The sequence below is a fragment of the Jaculus jaculus genome, chromosome X, assembly GCF_020740685.1.
Source record: "Jaculus jaculus isolate mJacJac1 chromosome X, mJacJac1.mat.Y.cur, whole genome shotgun sequence".
NCBI lineage: Eukaryota > Metazoa > Chordata > Mammalia > Rodentia > Dipodidae > Jaculus > Jaculus jaculus.
The window spans coordinates 105,081,224-105,108,736 of NC_059125.1; the positions used below are offsets into that span (position 1 = coordinate 105,081,224).

The 27,513-nt window shown below is 38.4% G+C and overlaps 1 protein-coding gene across 6 annotated transcripts in view; it reads right to left on the reverse strand.

The window, feature by feature from the left end:
* Dcx (doublecortin) overlaps positions 1-27,513 on the reverse strand; it is a 107,443-nt gene that overhangs the window by 29,724 nt on the left and 50,206 nt on the right. For all 6 annotated transcript variants that reach the window (XM_045140166.1, XM_045140165.1, XM_045140163.1 and 3 more), the window contains exon 4: positions 1,507-1,609. In XM_045140166.1, coding sequence (XP_044996101.1) covers positions 1,507-1,609 — 103 coding nt within the window. The remainder of the gene's footprint in view (positions 1-1,506; positions 1,610-27,513) is intronic.

The window sequence follows — 27,513 nt, forward strand, 5'->3', positions numbered from 1 at the left end:
ACTCTTATAACTCCTTTACCCTGTCCCCATTCCACCAAGGGCCCTCATCTGTGGGGTTATTGATATTTGCTGTATGGTCATGAAAGCATCAGTCAGTCTGTTTTTGGAGGGGGACAATGCCTAAAGACACTTCTTCCCAGAGTATGTCTCTGACAATATTTCCACTCCCTCTTCTGCAATGTTCCTTGAGACTTAGCAGGTGTATTATAACTCTACTTTAGCATTAAGCTCTCTGCAATGTCTGAATTTCTGATTTGATAAGTTTTGCTTGTCCGCAATGTCTAGCGCCATTTCTCTGAAGCTGGTTGTCAGGCTAGCAGTGACAACAGCATTCAGCCACCATATTTTTGAGACAATGTTTCTCACTGAACTTGGTGCTAACCAACTGGGCTAGATTCAGTAGGCCACAAGCCCCAGGGATCCTCCTGTCTCTGCCTGTTTCACTAGTGCTGGGATTACATATACACACCTCTGTGCCAGGTATTTATATATGTGTACTGGGGATCTGAAGTCAGATTATCATGATTACATGGAAAAGATTTTATCAAACAAGCTATCTCCCAAGCTCCCCACCTCTTTCCTGTACTATTTTTTCCCCCTGTACTATGCTATGAAAAGTAGACTCAAATTTGCTGAATTAGTACCTCTAATCTTCCAGGTTAATTTACATTTTAGTGCACCTTAAATAGGAATTAATGAAAATTGTTAGGAAACTTGATGGCGTTTTAAACTCTTTTTTTTTTTTTTTTTTTTTTACTTCTTGCTTTGGTTGAAGTTTAGTAATAAATATCTAGAACTGGAGAAGAAAAGGGCATGGAAAATTAGGCATAGCCTGGAATTGTTTAGCTTTTGTTTTTTATCAAAGACAACAACAGAAATGTCTCCTCTGTAAAGGACCTTGAGTTGTTTGTAACTGATATATTAGTGAAATTCCCTGTTTTCTCACATATTTCTTAATGAAAAATATGAAAAGATGTGTCTTTCCATCAGTATTACACACTAATACTGCTGTGTGAGCTCACAGAGGATAGATGAGCAGATGTTCAGCTTTTTCTGAGATGAATAATACTCTGGAATTGTGAATCATAATGTAGAGGGAACAGGGCAGCAAGCACAAAGACGGAAAGGGGGCTTATCACTAAGTATACAATAAAAATTCTTTAGAAAATGGAACCATCAAGGGAGGAGAATGACTACAAAAAATCATTTCTGTGCAATAATGTCCATGTTCTAACTCCAAATGTGCCTTCCTGTGGTCTGATATTGCCTATTAGCCCTTATGGCACAGTATGTGGTTCAAGCAAGATGGTCATTACAGGGACAGATTTCAGTTTTATTGAATTTTCACTTAGTGCACATGAATACAAATATGCAGGAGAAAAACTAACTGTATTTGCCTTTGTGGGGCCATGCTTGGATGCAATCCTGGCTCCATATGCTCATGAAATCCTAATGAATAGAAAGGATGAAAAGAATAGGTTAATAAAGTCTAGTGGTTGTACTTACCATTTTCATCCAAGGAAAAGTCATCCTGGGCATAGCGAAATTTTTCAGGACCACAGGCAATAAACACATCATCATCACCAAAGAAATCATGAAGACAGGTAACCTATGGAAAAAGCAGAAACAATGGATTGACATTTGATGGTCTTATGACAATGATCTCACACCTTGTTGGAAGGAAGGACTTTGCATGTGTGGTCATATTGTTCCCATGTCATCAAAAAGAAGACTGAGGGTCTGGAGAGACAGCTTAGCAGTTAAGCACTTGCCTGTGAAGTTTAAGGACCCTGGTTTAAGGTTTGATTCCCCAGGACCCATGTTAGCCAGATGCACAAGGGGGCACAAGTGTCTGGAGTTCGTTTGCAGTGGCTGAAAGCCCTGGAGTGCCCATTCTCTCCCTCTCTCTCTCTCTCTCTCTCTCTCTCTCTGTGTGTGTGTGTGTGTGTGTGTGTGTGTGTGTGTGTGTGTGTGCGCGTGTGTGTGTCTGTTGCTCTGAAATAAATTAAAAATAGACAAAAAAATAAAAAAAGACTGAGACCATGAACAAATAGAATTGTTCCCTCTGAAGACAATTTAGTCAGTAAATGCTTCAAAAAATGTCTTAATCTCCCAGTTTTTCTCTCTCTCCCTCTGCTATCTCTTCTGTCTATCTCTTCCATATTGCCTATCTTTTGCTTCCTTCTTTTCTTTGGTGCTGACCTGTAACTCCCAGTACCAGCATGTGGCCAACATCCACAATGAGCTGTTGGTCAGAGAGACCTACAAAGTTTCCCAAAAGGAGACAGAATTCTGTCAGAGTACTTGATGACCCCCCAAAGGTTAGTGGTAAGATCCTACTGCTAAAGACACCATATGCTGTTGGTAGGGAACATGGAGTGACATGGCTGGAACCCAAACAGTTAGGTCATCTAGTGCCAGAAGGTGCTACATGAGCAACTGGGGGAAAATGACCAACATCTGTCTAAGCAACTCGTGTCTAAGGTACTCAGCAGCAACAATCTGATGCAATGCTCACACAAGTCCAATAGTGGCAACCAACTGCTCATGATTTCGCTAACTAACCTGCTCAATGGAATGGAATCTATAGCTGAAGCTACGAAACAAGTCATAACAATATCCAAAAATAAGCCTGCTCTCCATTATCAAGCTCCCACCAATCATGAGCTACAAAAGGATCTACACCTATTAGTCTCTCTAAAAAAAACAATGATTACTCCATTTATCTGGTGCTAACTCTACTCTCCTTTGGAGAATTTGCTTCTCTTTTTCAGATAGATGCAGATCCCAAGGAGAGAATCAGCCCATCATGCCTCAAAAGGGCCCCAGCTTAAACTAAGTGTAATTGGGGAAATGAGCAAGAGTGCTGCTTTCTCAGTGAATCTGGTACCAGCACAAGGGTGAAGGAGATAGACACAGAGAACACTCAACCCCTACCAAACCAGATATTCAGAGACACAGAGGCTCCCAAGACCTCATCACTGAAGCAGACCTAAAATGAACTCAACATGGCTCAGGGAAATTTGTGGAAGAGGGAGGGGACAGAAAGAATGTTAGAGCCACACGTTGGGTCATTATGTACAGAGACATTGCCTCTTACCCATAATTGATGGCTAACCCCACAATGCTCGACCCATATTTCCCAACGAGGAGGGTCCTTGCAGAGAGAGGAGAGCAGGGAGGAGGCTAATGATGGTACCAGCATGACTGTATACACTGTGTACATAACTAATAAAGTTTTTTTTAAAAAATGTTACCATGATATTCATGGTCCAACTTTGAGTGTAAGCTGAGGCAGACAGAAAAGATTTTCTGCAGTTTGTGGTGGGTAGACCCCATTGCTTACCCAGAGATAGAAATTCCTCTCTTCATATTCATAAGCATGAAAAGAAGGCTATTCTTTATGTGCTTTGGATGTGCAAATTGTGATTCATGTTTAAAAATAAATACCTAGGAATATCCCAGAATATCATTTGTCACTGAAAAACTAGGAGACAACAAGTACACTGACCACTTGAAAGCTTATCAAATGTCCCCTGATATCATGATCCCAGGATCCTTCTTGCCTTGGAGTGCTATGTACACTGCTGCATGTTTACAACAAAGATAGTCTTCCCAGCCCCCTTTCTGCACAAAGAAATGAAGGTACCTGGGAAAGTAGACTGCTCTTTGCAGTCTCTCCACTTCTCAAATTTCCTAGTTACATCTAGTAATTAGGTCAGCCCATCAGGGAAAGCCCAGGAAGAAGCATGGAGTCAAAACCCATGCTTATCCAACTCCTTATTTTGTAAGTGTTCAAAGCCACTAATTGTTTCAGAGACTCTTTCAAGCTACCACCTTTGGCTTTCCAAAAGCACAGTGCTCACAAACTAAGATCAGCTTGCTGTGTGCAGAGAGCAATATGTCACATTTGAAAAATATTTATAACATCATCCCCCATCCAAGGTTTATTCAATTTCTGTTCCTTCAGCCAAGATGATTGCATCCCTTACACAAAGAGAGAGCTACTTAAAGATTTCCACCATTGTCTCAGCCTCCCAATCATCTATGAGATGCCAAGAGAAGGGAAGGAAACTTGGAGACCTGCCAGGGTCTTTCCTATTAAGTTTCTTCCCAATTCTGCATCTCAACCTATCAAATGCACTAATACCCTTCTTCAGCTCACATGTCCCTAACCCATTCAATTCACAATCATTCAATGACGGTCAGAGCTACTATTGATTGAATACATACTCCAAGACAGCAGAAGGTTGGCCTAAGTACTTTCATATGTCATTTCCATTTAGCCTAACAAAAAACCCTAGAAATCATTATTGCCATCACTATTTTAGAGATGAGAAATTTGAGACACAGAGACAATAAGTAAATTACACAGGTAAAAATCCATAAGTCTAAACAAGTGCAGATCTAACTGGTGTGCTTTTAACCTCACAACAACACAAAACATTTATATAGAGCTTGAACACCAGGGGCCATCACCAAACTCTAAGTCTGGTGGAGTGTTATACCTTAAAACAGGTCAGTTAAGTTTCATTGCAGTGACAAGAGAATCTATAGGTACCATGGAAGATACCAACCACATCCAAGTGACTTGGTGTTTGGTTAGTTCAATAGGCATTCTCTATATTGTTTAGGTATAAGATTAAATAAAAAGGCTACATGCTATCAGCTCTCCTCCAGATCTTCTGAAAATACAGTGTGGAGTTCTTAATTTTAATACACCATGTGTATTGTTTACATTGTTTACCTCCTGATATCTCCTTGATATTAAAAAAAAATCCTAGGTAATTTCTACTTAAGTTTCATGCAAAGAAGATAAGGAGGAATATTCAGAGACTTTCTATAGATACAAAAAGATAGAAAAGTAGGCATTAGAATTTTAAAATAATTTGTGGAGGACAACAGAGTTTAGCACACAGAGGCTTTGAAAAATAACCAGAACACAAATTTATCAACAAGAAAGTATAAATCACTATGAGTTCAAATTTTTTAGAATCGTTGCTGTTACAACAGCCCACACTCTGCAATCTCAAACTTCTCTACCTTCTCTGAGACTTTAAACAAAGCCTTTGGATAGTGTCTCCTTTGGGGATCTTATAAGAAAGAAAGTTTGCTCTGACAACTTCATAATGGTGTGGCTTGCATCAAACATATTCATGTTGCAATCCAGCTGTTCAGTATCAGGTTTCTTGTGTGATCCTTGTCCCTATTTTATAGGCTCTCAAATGTAGACAAATTCATACTGCATATGTGGATGCCCAGTTTTTCCAAATACTTGGATCACTCAGACACAGCCACCCCCATCTTTGTTACATAGTGAGAAAAATAAAACATGCCCCTTCTTAAATTTGAAGATCCCAAGGCATATTCAGAGCACCCCCAAGGATACACAGTTGGCTCATGACAGAATTGGAACTGCCTCTCATGTATTCTGCTTCAATTCAGAACAAAATAATTTAGCTGTCTGAGAAAATATGCCTTCTTAAAGCCACCTGAAATAAGCTTCTCTTGTCCTATTAATTGTCCAGTCAGTTTGCATTGAGTTATTTTACAGGATTTAAAAAGAAATTTCAGCTGCGAGTGGTGGTGCACACCGTTAATCCCAGCACTCAGGAGGAAGAGGAGAAGGATCACCATGAGTTCAAGGCCACCCTGAGACTACATAGTTAATTCCAGGAAAGCCTGGGCCAGAGTGAGACACTACCTTGACAAGTAAAAAAAAAAATAAAAAGAAGTTTCGTTATTGAACCCATCTTAAATCAATGAATGAGAATAAAATCTTGTCTACTAGTGACAAATATTCAATAAAAGTGGTAGAAAAGGACATGGAGAAGGAGGAGTTTTTAAAAAAGAAAAAGAAGAAAAGGTGCTAGGGAAATGGCTCAGTGTGTAAAATGCTTGCTACTCAAGCATAATTACCTGAGTTCACATCCCCAGCACCTACTTTAAAGCCAGTTGTGGTAGTATGCATCTGAAATCCCAGTGCTTGAAAGGCTAAGATGGGAGGATCCCTGATTTTGCTGGCTAGGTAGAACAGTTTAATTGGTAAGCTCCAGGTTCAAAGAGGAACCTTCTCTCAAAAAATAAGATGGAGGGCTGGAGAGATGGCTTAGCGGTTAAGCGCTTGCCTGTGAAGCCTAAGGACCCTGGTTCGAGGCTCAGTTCCCCAGGATCCACGTTAGCCAGATGCACAAGGGGGCACATGTGTCTGGAGTTCGTTAGCAGTGGCTGGAGACCCTGGCACCCCCATTCTCTCCCTCTCTCTCTCCTTCTCTCTCTCTCTCTCTCTCTCTCTCTCTAACTGCCTCTTTCTCTCTGTCACTCTCAAATAAATAAATAAAAATACACAAAACATAAACAAAATATTTTAAAAAAATGAGGTGGAGACTAAGTGAGAAAGACTCGTGATGTCAGCACATACACATACATGTGTGCAGATTTTATATAAATACATCATACATATACACATGTAAAAATGAAAACAAAAAGATAAAGAAGAGTGAAGGAAGAGAGGAAGAATAGCATGTAAGAAATAATTCTTAAGTGAAACATACTCACTTGGTACCTGTTTATTTATTTTTTGTAATTTCATGGAGATAATGTGACCCAAAGTTCATGTTGACTTACATTATTAATACATAATTTCAAGTAAGCTTTCTGAGATAAAATTCTCATCAGGAGGTGGCTCCAAAATCAGTAATAGTATAATCATTATGATACTACTTGCAGTATCCTCAGACAGCAAAGGTCTTGCTGACATCAGTTTCAGTATGAGTCATACTTGGGTGTTTAAGGCAGAGAAAGAACACAAAAGCATGATACCTATACTTATGATTAATCAATTGTCAGCAGAAAATCAATAAAATCAACTCATATTAATATTGAACCATTACCTCTATGCTCTTGCTTTAAAGAAGAAACAGCAGGTGTTGGAGGAAGGGAGGTCAGCTTAGTCATGCCTTAGCATGAACAATAAATTATATAGATGGTCCAGTGGCTTAAATGTCAAATTACAAATGGATAAAAAGACACAACAGATCACCCTGTGGAAGAAGTTCGAGTCTATTAAATGTAAATGGAAAATTCACTTTGTGACTTAATTTAGGCTTGATTAGATTCTCCATCCACATATTACAGATACTGGCAGTTAGCTTTTGTTAATGCCTGGTGCTACTAGATTCCACATTTCACTTAGCTGATTATTCAGAGAGAAATGGTACCTCAGGAAGAAAGGTCTACTTGAGTAATCCATGAGCCTCACTTTTGGCATGCATATTTTCTGTGAAAGTTCCATTCCACCGGTTTTGATCATTAAGCACTTACTGGGGTGGAGGGGCAAAGGAACCATGTGAAAGATACAGACTTGCACAATAAAGGGCCTTGTCTTCAAAAGCTGACGGCATAATAAGCAAGTGAGAACTACACAAATAACTAGAATATAAGGCAGGCTGTTGGCACTATTGTAGAGGCACAAAGAACCAGGGAAAGCACAGAAGACAAAGAAAATAATTTAAACAAGAAAAGTGTGGCCTAGATTTTACACATACATACTGACAGAAATACACACACACATGTGTGTATGTGTATGTAATCATATATGACATGAAATGAGTTTATCTGGGGAAGAAGGGACTGCTTTTTGATAGTGGAGAGAGGATCCAATGAGGTAAATATGGTCAAAGCACTAGATAAATAAAAACTACTTTATGAAATTCATCAGTATATGTAATGAATATATGCAAATCAACTTTCTTAAAAGGAGAATTGAGGGACACTTCACAGACATGATTATTCACAAATCGAGTCTGGAAGTGTGAGCGTTGTCTAGGCAGATGCAGGTTTAGTTAGTCTATGCAGAGGTAACCAGCTGCAGGTAGAAAGGTAGAGAGGGGAGGGAGTTTCCTTCTTCCTCAATAACCTTTGAAAAACAGAGTTGCCTCTTGTTGGCTACAGTAACAGATTCTGACCCTCCAATGTTGTGTATTGCACAATGACCCAAAGCCACTTACCAACCTTCTGCACAGACGCAACATACAATTGCCTCCTCACAGGATTTAGGATAAAGAGGAGGGCAAAGCATGTCTATGGTGAGAGCTGGCCCAGGTGGTGAAAAAGGGGGAATCCCTGTGGCAAGGAAGACAAATCGCATTGACGTCCCAGCCTTGCCAAAGTTGCAATATGCTCATAGAAAGTGGCTGGCAAGCTTGGCAAAATGAGTTAATGAAAGATTGAGTAAGAAGCACAGATGAGGCTTTCTATGAGTCCCTGCCACTCTTATTCTGTAGCATTTCTTGCCTGCAAGCTCTGGACTGGTCCCAGTGAGAGACTGACACCTAGGCTTGGTGAACTAGGCGATGTTTCTGATGTGACCTTGGATATCTTATCAAACTCATTTTCTTAGTTTTGTTTGTGGGTTTGTCATAACAATGTTTTTGCCTACTCTACAATGACTCTTTGACTCAAAACTCTTTATTCAATTCCTGAGATCTTCTAAACCTGTACTAAAATAGTAGTAATGCCACCTGTATTTTTACTGCTTTTAAAACCCTTCTACAGGAAAGACAATGTGAGGAAGAGGAAAGACCAACACTACAGGGAAGAAGGGACAAAAGAGGGTCATATGAACAAAGTACATTAAATATATGTATGAAAATTTCATAATGAAACCAATTTTTCATGCCATGAGTATATAATAACTAAATAAAGATAATAATAACTAAAATTAAAGTTAAACTATTTTATGTTTGCGTTCACTTTTCTAATTCTCATCTCAATACAATGCAGTCATATTTGTACCCCAATATTACCAACAAAGCTACTCTTGTCAAGGTCCACAATAATCTTAATTCTGTTAAATTCAATGTCACTTTCTGCCTCATCTTAGCACCTCAACAACACAGTCATAACGTGAACATGTTTTCGTCCCTGAATACTTTCCCTTCTTAGCTTCTGGAATACCACCACATCAATGAAAGTCTTTTTTCCTTCTTGTGTTTGGTTCCATGTTCTCTTTTTTCAATTATTTATTTGTGTGTGTGCATGCACGCTCACGCACACATGTGCAAGCATACATGCATGCACCAGGATCTCTTGCTGCTGCAATCAAATGCATGTCTGGCTTCATACACTTGTCTGGGGTAGTGTAAGTCGGGTCAGCAGGCTTTGCAAGGAAGTACCTTTAACTTGAGTCATCTCCCCAGGCTTCATGTTTTGTCTCTTTAAATAACTTGTAATCAAGTTGTTTATGTCCTGATAGTTCTAATATCTGAAATCTTTAAAAATCTGAATATATTGTTTCTCCTAATTCTCATGGTGACTTGATTCCTCATGCGCTTTGTCATTTTGTGTGTGAGCATGTGTGCATGCATGCCACAGCGGATGTGTGGAAGTCAGAGAACAACATCAGTTGTTAGTTCTCACCTTCCACCTTGTTTGAGACAGTCTCCATTTATCATTCTGGTCATCAGTCCACCTGGCTTGTGAGCTTCTAGGATGAGTCTTCTATCTCTGCCTCCCTTCTTTATGTAGGTGCACGGGGATTACAGATACTGAAACTTACTACAGTGTCTGACCTTATGTTTGTTCTGGTCATCCAAACTCAACTACTCATGCTTGCATGGCTAGTACTTTATCCATTGAGCCATCTCCCAAGCACATGTTTCATACTTTTTAAAAAATTTATTTATTTGTTTATTTGCAAGCAGAGGGAGACAGAAAGGAAGAGAGAGACACACACAGAGAGAGAAACAGAGTCTATGGGCACACCATGACCTCTAGCCACTGCAAACAGACTCCAGATGCATGAACTACATTGTGCATCTGGCTTTATATGGGTACTGGTGACTTAAATCAGGGTCATTAGGCTTTGCAAGCAAAGACCTTAACTGATGAGCTATCTCTTCAGGCCCATATACTTTTTTTATTGTGAGCTAAAGCATTGGGAATCCTGAGGGGCCTAAACTGGGATTATTGTCTGCCAAAAATATGTTCCAGGGGCATTATCAATATGGACCAGTTTTTAATTTCTTGTCCATGAAATCCCTTGTCACATGAGTGGGATAAGCTTAAACTCAAGATATGTTTAAAAACAAGCTTTAGGTTGCAAACTTATAGGACTATACCTCAGGAGAAGTAGTTATAGCAGAAGCCATAGTAGTGTCCCTCCTTATTTCTCACCTGAAGTCATAACATAGGCAAGCAAGGGATTTTGTGTTATTGTTCTTATTATCTTAGTCATGTCCTTTCTTCTAAGACTACAATTTCATTAGGGCATAACCCACTAAAAGGGCTCTGGTATAATATGGGAATTGAAACACTAAGTTTCTCACTTTTCAAACACCATGCATACCTTGCATTTCTATTAATATCCAAAACAGTGGGTCTCAGGTATGGAGTTTTACCTCCAAAGAGACTAAGTATATAAAAATTGTCTGATGGTCTCATTTCAATTTCATTTTCCTTTCTCCTCTCTTATTGTTTTTGTGCTTAAGTTTAATAAAGCAATTAAAATATGTTATGGCTTTTTTCAAAAACTAAGGCATTATGACATTAAAATTCTATGTCTAGATATACATGCAAAACAATTGAAAGAAAAGACTCAAATAGGCTCTTGTATTCCAGTGTTCATAATTCACAGAAGACAAAAGAGAAACAAACCAGGTGGCCATCAATAGGTGTATGAAGACAATGTATTATATCTGTACAATGGAATAGTTTTCAACCAAAAAAGGAATAAAATTCGGATGCATGCTATAATATGGACTTGGAAACATTATATTAGGAAAGATAAACCAGAAAAAAACCAAAAATATTGTATGATTCCATTTACATGAAATATCTAAAATCAATAACTTCAGAGATATAAGTAGATTAGAAATTCGTCAGGGACAAGGGGACTGAAAAATAGAGAGCTATCATTCAAGTTATAGAGTTTTCATTTGGTCTGTTGAAAAAGTTCTGGAACTATATATTGATTAAACAATATTATGAATGAAACTAATGCTACTGACTTATATATATATAAATATTTTAAAGGGCAAACTTTATGTTAAACATTACCCAATTTAAAATGCAAACAATACATCAAAGCTATTGAATAATGTACTAGAAATGGGTGAATTGTATGGTATATAAATAATATTTCAATAAAGCTGCTTGAGAAAGAGAAGTGTAAGATAAGTTTATTATACTTTATCCTCAGTTTGGTTGTCTTATAGCAGAAATGCTCTATGGAATTCTAGACCTGCCATATTGTAAAAACAGGAGTCAAATTTCTTTCATTGCCCTCCCCTCCCACAAATCCTCCCTTATTGCTCAATGTAAACTAGAACCAATACCACCACCATGTAAATCTGAGCTCCACAAGGATGGAGAGCTCATCAATGTGTATCCTCACTAAGTTCAAATATGAAATGCTATATAGCTAAACATGTTGTTTATCAATAGTTGTAAGTCTAAGAAAATTCAATTTTAGATTCAAATTAAGGACACTGTAGTATAATAGTTATCTCTAGACTACTAATAACCACTGATTCCTGCACCATGTAGGAGAGAGTCATGCAAGATGAAGATTGGCTTGCTTACTAAATTCTGGATCTACTTGGTTTTTTTTTTTAACTATTTGCTTTCCTCAACTATTTCCTCAATTAAAGATAATTCATTTGCAATAAAATCCTTCAGTAGGTTTTGCCATTTTCTTTCTGTCTACTATTTCTTTTGACTACTGTCCATATCTCTGATTTTCTTTGTCTTGCCTCATCGTACTAACTTTCAATATGTGACTCATTCCAGAACCTTAGGAAACAGTGTTGATAGCTGACTAGGGATGGGGACATTCTGATCCTCTTCTCATTATTTGTATCATTCTCTGTAGTCTTCCAGCCTGTTTATAGCTAGTGTCCCTAGTCCCATAGCAAGTCATACCAAGGTTGACTCTCTCCGATCCTCCAGTATTAAAGCATATGAGGTCTCTCTCCCTCTTTTACTGATGAAGAGGGACTTCTATTCAAAATCTGTTCTCATAGGAACCTAAGTAGTAAAACACTATGACAAACTCTACAGATATGTTGTTTATGGCAACTGACACTTCCACTAATCTTAATCTCAATCTCACAGCAATAGTGATTCTCCTCACCTCATTCTGAGACTTCCTACAGACTGCCAGGTTAGACTAAAATCTAGGAAGTCAGACTTCAGTTGAGATATTGACCTTCAAACTTATCCTTTTTGATTGTTAGAATAATTATCTTTGCATGCAGAAAGGCCACTATGACCCTATGTAGATTGTGCTGTTCTACATTTATCAGGCACTCTCCCTTCTATTACCTCATTTGCTTCATTAGCCACCTTCTCAATCAATAAAGCATAAAAGCCTATCAAGGTTAAGTGATTTTTAGAGGTCATATTACTAGTTAGTGATAGAGTTGATACTAGAACTAAACATAGCTTATATCTCTCTGACACACAGGATATATAACATATCCAGCAAAGGCCTTTATAGATTAGACATGGAAGCCCCATGTAAGTAATACAGTGGAACACTCTGGGTACCACTGGTTTGAGAAAGAGTGAGCATGGAGAGATGATGGGAAGAAATAAGACTTTCTACCCTATTTTACCAGGAGCTTGTTTGTGATTTAATAACCTGAGCTTAGGCAATGCCAGCCCCTTGGAAGCCTGGCAACCCATCATTAGTCAGAGTTGTTTTTTCCTTATTTTTCCTTTGCCATTTTTCCAAGAGTCTATATCAGCTCCCACTGAAGGCCTCTCAGGAATAAGAACAGCTGCAGAGGCTCTGGAGTTGGGCTGCTGAGTCCATGCCCAGTACTGACACCTGCCCTTCCATAGGGCCCTGGGGAAAAGTTGGCTCTGAGAAACAGGGACAAGACAGAACTCCATTCATCAGAGAGAACTGGGGTGGAAAAACCCTGCCTGATCCCTTGGCACCATTAAGCTCTATGATTGGCCCTGGGCCCCACACAATTCCAGGTCCTGTTTAGTAAGGTCCATTACAATGAGAGAGTGCATATGTAGGGCCTGTTGCAGTTATTTCTTACATATAATAGCTATCTGTGTCTTGTGCTCAAAGCATGGTAGGTAGGGGGTGTTTGTTGTAAAAAAAAAAAAAAGAAAAAGTTAAAGTCTGCTTGCATTGAAAGCTAAAGTATGCTCCTGGCTCAATGCTTTCTCTCTAGGCTTAGTTTTCCTCTGCTGTAAGGTCTTTCTGAGGTTTATATCTTGTTTGTGTCATGAGACCTTTGGAAAATTTGATTAAAATTGTGGATCTTCTCTGCAAAAAAGCTGCATCTATGTGCATAGTTGGCTAAGTTTTCATGTAATCTAGGAGGTTTAAGGATTTCCATGAAGCCTATCTAGACATCCTCAGACCTCTGGACTAGCTGGTTTCTGAGCTCTCTTCTAGTTCTGACAGTATGAAACATTCCAGGTTGGACACAGTTAATGAGCAGAGATACTCGGGCCAGAATGCTGGCAGCTGTCGTGGAATCCCAGAGGCTTAACTGTACCCCCCTTCCCATGCTTCCTGAGACTCTTGTCCAAGGGAAGCAAAAGGATGTAAGCTCATTCCCTGAAAACTAAGTCCAAGGGAAGCAAAGGAGTGAAAACTGATTTGCTACAAACCAGAGACTTGAGTATGCCTCAGGCCATTGCCTCCCAGGTTGCTGGAATTTAGCAAAGATCTGAATTTTGCAAGAAAAAGTAGGCTTGAGACTCATGGCTTCTAAATGTTCCTCACAGTTGATTGAAGATAGGACAAAAATAAGGCTGTTCAGTTTGTAAGGGATGTATAGCTCTATTGTAAATACTCTGAGATGGCAACTTGGGAACTTTTTCTCAACATGACCAGACAACAAAATAATGGCCATAAACAGACTGTATTTCCTTACTTAATATCTCTTCCTTTGAAATGATATATTTTAGTACCAAAAAAGTCAGAAAAGAAGCAAAGCAAGCATTTGATCAGTTAGATTTTACTAGAAAATGCGTGATATTGAAAGTAGATACATTGAGAAGGGTTTGATAAAGAGAATTGATTGCAAAAGTGTAGGCAAGATATAGAGAAATCAAGGGGCTACTCTAGTATATCAACAGTAGCAACACTGGGTTCATTACCAGCCTTAAACCTGAAGTAACAGAGGCTTCTTGATGGGAACTGGGACCTTTACTCAAATAATAGCCAATGATATCTTATTCAGGGTGCCAGAGAATAGATCATATAATCTCATTCCCCTTCACCCTGACTAGGCTCAACTGGCCTAAAACCACTGATATTCAAGAAAGCCTCCTGATAAGGGTCATCGTCCAAGGTCACAGAGCAGAATGCAGTAAGGTAGAGAGTAAAGAATGTACCTAGTGGGGAAGGCCAGAAGACTATATGTGCCACTATAAAAAAAAAATGAAGGGGTTTCAAAGGGGAAAGTATGGGGGGGGAGGGAGGGAATTAACATGGGATTTTTTTATAATCATGGAAAATGCTAATAAAAATTTTTAAAAAAAACCCATGATCAACTGAGGTTCGTACTGATGGCAAAGTGAATAATGAGAAGTAGAAATTTGGTGATACACTAGCAGCTATGCTCCTGTGATCAATTGCAGAAACAAAGGCTCTCTTAGTCTGTCTTCTGTTTTGCCCATGTATTTATGTATATGAACATAAATATTAAGCAATCACCAAAAAAATGAAGGGGGCTGGAGAGATTACTCAGTAGTTAAGGCACTTGCCTGCATTGTCTAGCAACCCAGGTTCAATCCCTCAGTACCCATGTAAAGCCAGATGCTCAAATTGATACATGCATCTGTAGTTTGTTTTCAGTGACTAAAGGCCCTGATGCACCCATTCTTTCTCTCTCTTCTCTTTATTATTGCAAATAAATAAAAAATATTTTTAAAAGGAACTGTTGTAATGTCCTAGAATATCAAAGAGTTATAAATATAAGTTAAGCAATAATAACAATAATATCATTTGTATATGCAAAACCCTTAAATATTTCATGTTATTTCCCCACTGTCTCATCTGAATCATATAGTTAGCATGTAGGTAAACAGCCCTGTTTATATATACATATATATTTTAAAAAAGAAACTGAGGCTTGGCCAAGGTTGGATGATGTTTAAGATCAAATGTCTATGAAAAGAATAGAGAACCTAAACCTTTTCCTCTCCTTTTATGAAAAGGTAAGTATACTGTATTGTTAGGGAATAGCCTTGGTTGGAAGATAGCTAGTAGATACAAATACATTCCAGAACAGAAACTCTTAGATCCAGTTGTTTCCAAACTTTTTAAATCAAGTTTTCATTCCTTCTTCTTTTTTTCTGGCCTCTAAGTATCTAATTTCATCTGCTGTACATTTTAAGCTTAAAGAATGTGGTTGAGGGGGCTGGATAGACAGCTTAGTGGTTAAGGAACTTGCCTGCAAAGCCTAAGGACCCAGATTAGACTCCTCAGAACCCACATAAGCCAGATGTACAAGGTGGCACACAGGTCTGGAGTTCTATTGCAGTGGCTAGAGGCCCTGGTGGACTAATTCTCTCACTCACTTGTTCACTTTCTCTATAATTATCTTGTTCTCTCTCTCACACACACTCTCTCTCTCTCTCTCTCTCTCTCATAAAAAAAAATGGGGTTGAACCAAAGCAGGGAAAGATGAGGAAATGAAAAAATGACAAGATCAAGGTAAGTGATATGAAAATAGAAACAACATATATTTTTGAATTCAATTACAAAATGTAAAAAGTATTTTTACGTTTGTCTCAACTTACACATAAACCCTCTAAGCTATCTACTGAGTGTGCAAAATCGAAAACCATGAGCAGATTCACTCCTGAGTTTTCACTTATGCGGAATTTGGGAGAATTTCTAAGAGTTCAGTGTTCTCTAGAATGGTCATAGAGCTTAATGGAGGTGATGGGCCAGATGTGAAAGAATGCCTAGAGAAAATGGGAATGTAGGAATGCATATCATTCTTTTAATCTCCATGTTTAGGGGCTGGTTTAGAAGGTGATGAATTCTAGAACATTCAGGACTAATAAGCTTTCACAAGTCATAGTTTCTAGAGCAGTCAACTTTAACCAAGGCCATTTTTCAATCCTCCAAGTGTACATTTAACAGTATCTGAAGACAGTTTGGGTTCTAATTACATGTACGGTATGTGATATAACATCTAGTAGGTAGAACAATTCTACTAAATGCTGTACAATTCACATGGCAGTCCCTACAACAAAGAACTATCTAGAACAAAATATTCACAATGCCAAGACTGAGCAGCCTTGCTCCAGGGTATTTCATGGCCATATGGACATGGCCTTAGCTATAGCCACCACACTCTACACTATATATTTCTAAAGATGATTGACTTAGATCACAGTCCACTCCTAGAATTTACTCCATCTAGTCAGGTTTCTCGACTAATGTAAAGTTTATCTCATTTTTAGGTCCATTTTGTCTCTATTTTCTATTGATTGCTGTATACTTTTTGACCCTTAGCCTTATTTTAACTCTAGTGAAAGCTTATTTCCTAATTTTTCATGGCTGGTCTGGTTAATGACTCAGCCTGCCTATACCTCTGGTTTTTTCAAGCTCTTCTGGTCCTGGCATTCTTCCCAGGCTCTGAGGTACAATTTCTTCCATAGTTTCGCTACAAAACTACTTTTCTCATTCCATTCATAGACACCCAATAGGGTTTGGGGGCTGTTAATTATATGGAACCTAAACCTTCTTGGACCTCTGTGAGGGAGGTATCAGTACCAGGAAAGAAATGGCTCTATGAGCTATCACTAGTACAAGAGGTCTTCCTGCTGTGACTTCAAAGAGAACTGGTGAGGAGGAGAAAATGCAGATATCCTGAAACAACACATTTCAGAATACTTCTATGTCAGTTGGCATTAGCATAGACGGAAATGTGTCCTACATAGTAGCATTTAGGATCCTGTTAATCATTAGCTTCCCATTTGAAGAAGAATGTTGAAAATAAACAGATATACAACAGTTAAGATGAAGTCTTGTTTGGCTATTTTTAAAATTCATTTATTATTATTTTAAGGCATGAAAAAAGAGAGAGACAGAGAGAGAGTCTCATGCCACCACAAACTCCAGATGCATGAGCCACATTGTGCATCTGACTTTTTGGAGATTTGAACCTGGCCTGTCAGGCTTGCAAGTAAGTGCCTTAACCACCAAGCCATTTCTCAAGCCCTAGTTTGACTATTTTTCTAATGTCAACTTCATATGTCTAGCAAGTGAAATGATGAAGAAACTTGAAATAAAAACAAAAAAGGATAACTTTGAATTTAACAGAACTGTTTTCATAACAAGCCTTCACTCTAGAATTTTTTTTTTTGACACTAGGGTGATTTTGATAAAAGGGCCCAGTTTCTATTCTGAGTTTAGTCACACACTACAGTGTAACTGGGAACAACTCAGATCCTTCACCTGATCAATAAAGCAAATGTTCCTTTGACTAATTCATGTTAATTTCTTTTTTTCAGTGTAGAACAGAAAGTGATGATATATATGAAAGTGTCATGATAACCATTGAACCTTTATAAGTACAAGTTATTACTTTGCAAGTAACTACTTTGCAAGCCATGTAACCTGTGAATAACTGAAGAAAAATAAGGTACAACCAAGTAAAACTTGTGAGGGGAATTTATTTAGAAGAGGGAAAGAGAGAGAGAGAGAGATTAATAAGACCTCACTGAATTATTTACATACTTCAGAGTCAATCTTGTAGTGAAAATATTCTTCTTGATTCACTTAGCGTTCACAATAATTCACCCAGTATAGTGACTATTCAGAAAAAGTAAGACGTGGCTCCTACCCTCAAAAGACTATTTCTCTGTGGGTATTTCTCATTAAGCTTCTCCTTACAGAGTTTAATTCTCTTCTCGCATCTAACTTACATTTAAAAATTGAATTTTGGACCTTGTTTATACAATCAACCAAATTGCTTGGCTTGTTCAAATTTTGACTCATACCAGTTGCTTTTTGAGCTTGTTAAGATTGTGTGCTTACACAATTAAATTTGCCTGCATTAAGAATGAGAGAACGGAGGAAGTCCAGGTCCAATTCATTAGCAATGAAGAAAAACTTGTTGCTGGGAAAGTTAAGTTGGTTGCAAAATTGTGATAAGCTAATCCATGCTAGAGTGCTTAGCCACAGTCCTTTCTAGGTATTTCCTCAACCCTTGGCAGGATATAGATGCCTAAGGAGGACCAGAACTGAATATAAAGGAATAAAAGTACAGTATCAGACATCTCATGTCCCTTAAAAATCTGCTGAAAGATTAAGTGATAGTTCTTCAATTCACCTTCTGCCTGCAAACCATCTTTAGAGCTATTTCCACCTCCCTTTAACTCATCTTCCCTTTATTCCAATGACGTTTTTATGAGCCAGAGTGATTCAAGCACAGCCAAAAGTCAAATACATGAGGAAATAAGGCTGATGTCTGTGCTAAAAAGAAAAAGTTTCTGTTAAAACCCTCAAAGAGGTCAGAGGACAAAATGCTTCTCTGAAGACACCTAAAAGGAACAGCAAGTGAAAGTTCTGTATTCTACAACCCTCATAAAAGGGCCTTTCTTTTTACTCTCTCATTCCATTCCACCTCCCACACAGAGAAGCAGAACTAGTGGCAAGTTTCAGCAGGAATGCAAATTGAGGGATGTGTACAGAAAGACAGAAATAGACTGCATAAAATGGCAACCAGTATGATCGCCTGGAAGGAGCTCAACTTAAACCATTCCACTTTGAGCAAAGCAGTGCTGTTTACATTTGCCCCTTGCATGGGCTGCTGGAATCAGAAGGTCCAGCTTTCAGCCTTCTAACAGCAGGTCAACCACTTAGATGTTCTCTTATCCAAATAAGTTTCAATATCCACATTGAAATGACAAGAACTTTGACTTGATTGAATCTGTACAATGAGATTTTTCAGTCCCAATAACAATACAGCCTGTTGCAATTTCTACAGAATAATCCAGAGCACTGGGTGAGATAACAAGCTACAGGCTTTTCAAGCTCATTTTCTTCACATTTACAGTAGATCAAGGGTCATTTAACTAACACATGGTTGGAACAGAAAATTTGGATGAATTTCATTTTCCGGTCACTGAAAGCTAACCTTTTAAAAATCCACTTGCACTTTGGTTCCAAATATTGTTAAAGAAAAGTCTTTTAGGAAGTTGAATCTCTGTCATTCTTTTGCTTAGGTAGAAAACAGTTTAATTATTGCAACATATTTAATAGTATGTTTGTGTATCCTCCAAGTATCTAAGACATGGGCACATAGTAAGTCCACAAAGAAATTTGTTGTATTTAGGATTGCTATGGATCAACACTTTGTTATATTTTTTTGTCTAACTACATAGCTAATGTCATCTCTGTTTCAAATACATACAGCCTGAAGTATATTACTAAAAATCTAGTATCTTAATTTCTTGAAATTGTTTCCTGTTTTATCTGTATAATGTAAAATTATTTATCTGTATAATGAACAGTTGCTGACTTAAGCCCTAATTGGGAACTCAAAGGCAGATGTGCATTCTTCTGGTCACTTTTGTGCTGAGGCTGCACTTTAGCCATCCAAATTCAGCTCAGAGGAGTCAAAGTGCAGCACAGAGGAGAACATGGAGCCAAGTGAAGGGGAAGGGAAGACAGGGAAGGCCATCAGAAATGCTTGTTGGGCCATGCTTCAGAGAAAACTGCCTTCCTAGACTTGGCTCTTTTTCTAGGCCAGGTCTCTGTCAATAACACATTTATTGGCCATCCTGACTTCAGCCTCTGATTTGCCCAATTTAAATACACTTTTTCCAAGAAACAGCTCTCCTAGTCATGGCCTCTGACCATTACAAACAATACTGTTGAAAGGTCCGAGTAAAAGAGGTCATTTTCTCCAAATGAGTCACCACCACCTGGAAAGTTCTTGGAAAATGGAAGAGATGCCAGAAGGCTAAATAGAAAGGAAGTGTTGTCCTAATGTTTGCAGAGGGGAAGCAGTATCTCTCAGAAAATATAAGCCAATCATTAAACTTGATGCTGTTACCCAGAAAAACTAAAAAATATCATTAAAATACTGACTTTCAGGGCTAGAGAGATGGCTTAATGGTTGAAGCACTTGTCTATGAAGCCTAAGGACCCAGGTTCACTTCCCCAGGTCCCACATAAACCAGATGCACAAGGTTGCACAAGCATCTGGAGTTAGTTTGCAGTGGCTAGAGGCCCTGGCAACACCCCTTCTCACTCCCTCCCTCTCCCTTTTCTGTCTTAAATAAATAAATAAAAATCTTAAATTTACTGATTTTAAGCACTCAAAAAAGTTATCAATAGGTACAAATAAATATTGTCCAAAGACACACCTATGGAACTTTATTTTTGGTAAAATTACAAGACATCTGAGGCTGAACAAAATACATTGATAAATATACTTTGAGTATTGACTGTGCTATAGGTCAGAGTTAGTAAAATACCTCCTCCCAAGTCCATGACAGAAATCATTAGTGCCTCACCGTACTCAGTTGTAGCCACTGAGTGGCTACCTAAGTTCACAGGTTTTCTCAACATCCCATCTGCCATCACAGGCTCAGTGCCTGGACATGCAGCAAGCACATAAGATACTGCAGGGATTCCCAACACACTAGAGGAAGTTTGTCAGGATAATAATGTTCTATAGAAATAAGACCTGTGCATACTGCTTCAAGGATGGGAACTAGCAACAGTTGAGAAAAAGTTCTCAAGGTGAAGAATAAATGCCAGAAATATCAGAGGATTTGAAAGTTAGGTCTCTGTAGTCAAACTGAAGAATTGGGGAGGGGCTGCATTTCATTGTAATAAGTTACAACATTAATTGAATAGCCCTATCAAATTTGGATAACTAGTATTGCTAAAGGTATGATAAAGCAGCACTGTTAAACATTATGGATAGAAATATACATTTTTAATGTCTTCTGTGGGATAAACTTGACAGAATCTATCCAATAGAAAATGCATATACTCTTTGATATAGTAATTTGCCCAAGAATCTAATATATGATAGCAATACAAAATGCTTAACTCAGTATTCCCTTGGACTGCAAAACAAATGGAACTAACCTAAATATCTACCAATAGGGAATTTTATAATATATTCATACTACAACACATCATTCAGCTATTAAAATGGATGCAATTGAAATACATGTACCCATACAGAAAGGACTCTGAGCAGTGTCTAAGTAGGACCACAGAGAATATATTCTGTGATCATATTTACTTGTGAAGAAAAATATTTTTATATATCTGTGTGTAAATCAGTTTCTCAACCTTGATAATATTAGCATTTAGGGACAGATAATTCATTTTTTCTGGGGAGCTGTCCTGATAATTATAAGATGTTCACTTTTATCTACTAGATGCTGAAAAATTTCCCTTGTTGGGAAAACTGCTTTGGTTGAAAACTTCTGATATAAATGTATAAAAACGTAGGTAGCAGGAAATACAATACACAATTGACAGGGGTTAACTCTAGAAATAGAAAGGGGGAATGGGGAAATGGTAGAATTTTCACATATATCTTATACATACATTTGAATTGCAAAAAAAAAATCTAAAAATGACAATGAAAAGAGTTTGAGTCAACAAAGCACAATGGCTTTTTGTCACTAGTGATAGTCAAGCAACTCTAGCTACTTGATATTTGACAAAGGACCTAACAATATAGGCTCATTTCAGTACATTTAAAGTTTGGTTTTGGGCCGAGTGTGATGGCACACACTTTTATTTCCAGCACTTAGGAGGCAAAGGTCAGAGAACTACTGTGAAACCAAGGCCAGCCTGGGACTACCAGGTTAATCTGGGCTAAAGTGAGACCCTAACTCAAAAAAAAAAATCATCTAAAGCTTGGTTTTATCAGTTTGAGTAAGATCCTAAACTGGTAATGTACACCTAATCTTCAGGTTTGTGGGGAACTATTTCCTTGTAAAATGTAAAAATTAAACTGATCTCAAATACCCATCTAAGCAAATACCCAAGTTATTTTCTATCCCAGGCTCATTTGTAGTTTTCTGTTTCCTCCATAACTTGCTTTAAATCATCTATCTATTTCATCTATAGTGAAATTTACAGTTACAATGGACAATTCTTTTCTAGGGTTGGCTCTTATCATAGCTGCCTTGTTCTTGTCCCTCAGTGAATGACGACAAACACAAGCATGAAAATGAAATTAGCGATATCCAAGCCAAGTGCTTTATCTAGTTCCTGAGTTCATGAGATTAGTAATGATCTCACTGGAAATCTCCAGCTTTAGCTTTGTGAACAAGTACAATTCCTATTAGTAGCAACTGTGAAGCTGATGTGGTTAAAGCACTCGAGGTTTTAGCTATTTCCTCTGTATCAGTCTTGAGTCATATGGGAGAGGCAAGGGATCCAGTCAGCATCCCATATCTGCTTTTGATAAACAGAGGTAGAAGGCCTTTCAAGAATTCAGGGCAATTGTTAGGAGATTTAAAGAAGGTTATGGGGGGAATAAGTGACAAGAAATGAGTAAAAATTCTTTGTTTCCACTCAGGACTATTCTCTGGAATCAGATCTTGAATCAAGGCCCTTCAAATCACCATCACTGTTTAATTTACAGCTTCTTCACAGAAGCCTCCATCTTATCCACCTTCCATCTCTACTCTGTTTGAAAATCAAGGGGGTGGTGCACTGACAGACTATTGGGGGAGATTATGACACAATAATGTATGTACTAGCATGCCATTGTTTTAAATTTACTGAGAATGCAGCCCCTAAGTAATTATGTTTCCCTACCCATTCCAGCTTCACAATTTGCTGGTACAGTTTACTCTCTTGGCTCCAAAAAGCAAGATGGGCTTGTGTCTGCTAATGGACATCTGTCCTAGAGAAGACGATGGCTTTGAAATCACAGGAAAATGTAAACTGTAAAAGTCAGACTTCACCTTCAGTCATTTCCCACTGTTCTGGGTGAAGGTACTGCTGTCAGAGTCAGGGTACAGAATTACACAAAGGTGAACTGTGGAGTCCCATAGTGAGCTGTATATCTGTAGTGAGAGTGGAGAGATGATGAGATATCTTGCCCTTCACAAATGCCTTTCTCTATTCTTCTAGCTTATGTACTTTCCCCTGTTCTATGAACCTCAGGGTCATGGACATTTATTTATTTTAAAATTAAATTTATCTATTAGCATGTGAAATACGTTTTTGACAAGTGTTGGGGGTCTGCTAAAGAAGAAAAGCACATGGTTCTGGTATCCATGTTGTTTAAAGACTTATAAAGGCAACTGTTATTTACCAGAGTTATCCAAATCAATCTGAAATTAAGGCTGCAAAGGGCTACAGAAGTGAAGGACTTAGAACACATAGCATAAGTCCATGATTTGGAGTACTTATCTCCTTCCCAAGGACCCACTCACTCAGAAGGGTAGATCAGAATAGTAGCCAATGATCAGGAAATTTCTAACCTTTCTAAGCTCAGGCTACCTTCCCCTAATGTCCCTACTGTGAACACGTTTGATCTCCACAATAGAACACAAGCTGAATGGGTTGGTGAGCAGGCAGAAGATATACTCCATCTCTGGAGGGGAGGAGAAAACAGTCAACATGAGATTGAAAATGGTTTAAATCCATAGTCATGTAGCAGAACACACAGCTCTAAGAGGGCAGGGTAGGAAGATATATAGGTTGGAATAACCAAAAGAGATGGAGGGGACCAGAACAGCTATATTTGATATGTTCAAATTTCCTCACATCCAGTCTTAAAGGTTGGTTTGCTAAAGTCATTAGAATCTCTTCTTCTGATACTGAAACATATCACAACAAAGTTAATTTTCCTCCCCACAAATGTGCATTACCTGCAAGCCCCCCCCACTTCCAAATATGCTAATATTTTGCTCTGCTTTGATTTTGCTTGTTTGTTTATTTATTTGAGTCAGGGTTTCATATAGCCCAAGTTGATCTTGAACTCACTATGTAGCTTAAAATTATCCTCGTTCTTCTATCTCCTGAATGCTGGAAATACAGTCATGTGCCACTGCACCCAGCTCATGTTAGATTCCTGAAGAAGCTTTCCATCTGGTTTCATTTTTTGACCACTACTAATTCCGTATTATATATTTCATCTGTCACATTGATTTTAGTGTATACTCAATATGGTGAAAAACTTATAGATAAAACTATTGAGAGGGGACACAATCGCTCTATCCCATCTTGGGCTTTCTCATGTGGGCTAGACAACAGATGTTCTTAATGAAGATTAAGTGAAATTTAATGGTCCTAATTGCCATTTGCACGGGCCGCCATTACCATCCAGTTCACACGCTGCCTTTCATGGTCTTTTATGCTTTACCACATATCAGATTTGTATGTGACTGGAGCGAATGTGACTGGCAGTACCTGCTGGCTTCTCTGTGTCACAATTCTGGCCTAGCAGAGGCTCACAGTGGAGAGAAACATGAGGCAGTGGCGGGAAAGGACCTAGCTATTTTTTTTTAACTAAGCTGGCTGCTTTCTTGGGCTATTATTAATGGCAAGAAAGGGTTACTTTGATTTGGGAGGAACTCAGAATCTTTCCAGAGAGGACCAGCAAGACACTGGGCAGGCTGACTTTTGTGTTTTTATGCAAACCTGATCCTCTTTTGTTCTTAAACATTAGAAAAAGTATTAAAATACAGACAAAAGCAATGGATGGGAACACCACTGTTTATGTGAGAGACATGACAGGTTCAACAAATATGCCAAGAGGAGCTCAATTCCATCCATAACAAAAAATGCAAACTAAAAAAATGATGCTACTTTTAGCTGTTCAATTAATAAATAACATAAAAGACTGATAAGTGTCTAGTGTTGGTGAGGGTGTCAGGAAATTAAATTTGTTGATGACTTGGAAGGTAGTAGCTGATAAAGTTTTAAATATTCGTTTCCCATAGCCTAGCAATTTTACATTGCCATGCCCACTTTAGGATGGTTTTGCAAGCAAGCTTAAGGATGCATGCACCATGCAGCTGTTAAAAAGTATGTGCGAGTACATATTTTCTATGGTTTTACATCATATATGTGAAAATGCATAGCTAAAGCTCTCAAAGGTCACATCCATAATATTGATTGTCTTCTCATGAAGGGAAAACAAGAGATCCAAAAGGTCTTTAAATCTATAATATCATAACACTTTACAAGGATCTTTTCACATATCACTTACATGGTCACTTTTTAAATTTAAAGGCAACATTATTAGAAACTTTGTAAGCCAGACACAAAAATGCATAATCCTACCACCCAGACATACCCACTGCTATTCTGGCTGGCATACAATTTTACATTCTTTTATTTGTCTGTATAATTTAAATAATTGTCATTTACAAATTACATTATACTTCTTTTCCTTATTGCAGGGTTTCTTACCCATAGCACTATTGGTATTTTGGGATAGCTAATGTTTTGCTGTAGGCAGCTGTCGGAAGCACTGTAGAATGTTTACCAACATCCACTAGGTGCCAGTAGAGCCTATACATAGTCAATATAATAATCAAGATGTCTCTGGACACTGTTCTATGTTTCTGAGGAAGCAAAATTACTCCTTGTTGAGAATCATTGGCTGAGACTATAATTATCATAATGTCCTGATACTAATCTTCAAAACCGGTGGTGGCTTGAATGTAAAATGTCCCCCATAGACTCACATGTTTGAATACTTACTCCCAAGTTAGTGGTGCTATTTGGGAAGACTGTATGATGGGCCTTGAGATTTTTTAGTGCAGCCCCACTTGACTTGTTGTTGTTCGCTCTCTAAACTTCCTCCCTGTCAATCTGACCATGTGAAGTCAGGCTCTCAGCTCCTGTCATGATCTACTTCTCTTCAAAACTGTAAGCCCAAACTAAACTCTTTCCTTCCCTATACTGCTTCTAGTTAGGTACTGACCCTGCTTTTTTACTTCCCCTCAATCCAGAACTGTATTTTGACTCCTTGTCACAAAAACAATTAAGATACAAAAGCCAAGATTCACCCTCTGACATCTGTGGACTAATGTTCAAATCATGAGTCAAGGAGTAAGTATAGTAACAAAGAAATCCAATAATAGCTGGGGTGTAGCTTGGGGTAATGTCCTTGCCCAGTACACAAAAAACACTGGTTTCCTCCCCAAGCACTGCAAAACAACATATATTGTGGATCAAAGCCATGGGCCAGGATCAAGGCTGAGAAGAAGCAGCCAACCAGAGCTCACCCTAAAGATTAGTTTTCAGAATGGCCAAATTTTATAGTGGCTTGCCTAACATGTTTCCATCTTCCTGCTTGAATTATACAGATATTGTTCAGCATCCCAGGTCAATACTGATATCCAGTATAAACTATGGAAGAGATATCACCTTCCTGATGTCAAGAAACAGAGGCCCCAATGTTTCAAATGGCAAAGAGAGGTTAATCCCAGGTGTATTATCTTTGAGGAAGTGCTTAATGCTGCAACTGTACTACTTGCTGAAGGTGCAAATATGACTCTTGAATTTTGTAATCCAAAAGCTACTTACCACATAATATTTAGAGAAATAACATCTATGGGGAATGGAAAATGTAAAATTACTGAAAAAACCCTTGATTTTGAGCATTGGAATAAACTAAACATCAGTAACCATGCCTCTATACTGAATATTTCACTTTGCCTCCCACTCCCAGAAGGTGTGGGGAGGGAGAATTGCACTGTCAGGCTCTGTGGTTCAGACTCCCAGTTTAAGGAGAGGACTGAGTTCATTTCCAGAGCACAGGGAGAGTGATATCAGATTTCATCATGTTAGCTTACAACATGAGAATTTATATTTTCTACTCCCAAACCCCCCCACCCCCCGCTCCTCTGCACCAACTATTGCCACTCTGAGCAAGGTTGGAGGGATACGCTCCTATATATCTGCCTGTGTGGCACCTCATTTTCTAATTCCATAGGGTAACAGGGATAGGTTGAGCACTTTATTTCCTCAGGCCTGGATTGCTTCCCTGTCTGCCCATCTGGCCTTTTCCTGACAAGATGTTCCCTGATTATTTGATGTCTGCAGACATAAGGAAAGGGAGCCAAGTGAGACTGACCCTGGTGCAAAATATGGTGGGATGATAAAATCTCTTCTAGCAAAAAATGGAGTATTGCAGGATATCATGAAATCTTGAAAATAACCTCCAATCCTCTGAAAAGTGAGAAGTGTTTCATCAGAATAGCTTCCACAATGCTTTTTTGAAAACTGGGATTTTATTGTGCCCAAGGTCAGTCACTAGTCAATACTGGACTACTTCCAATTGGCATTCACTACAGATAATGCTTTGCCATGAGCACATTATGCAATAACTGTACCACATGCCTAATGCCTTTGTCTTCCATAGTCTTTCCTTTGTTCTGAGTTTCTCTGATATTAGGGGGCTATAAGGAAGTGACAAATTTTGGACAATATATTATAAGGTGGTATATTCAGTGGCTCTTTGGAGGCAGATGTCATAATTCTCTGTCCTTATGAAAGCCCTGTGTAAACTCGTATTC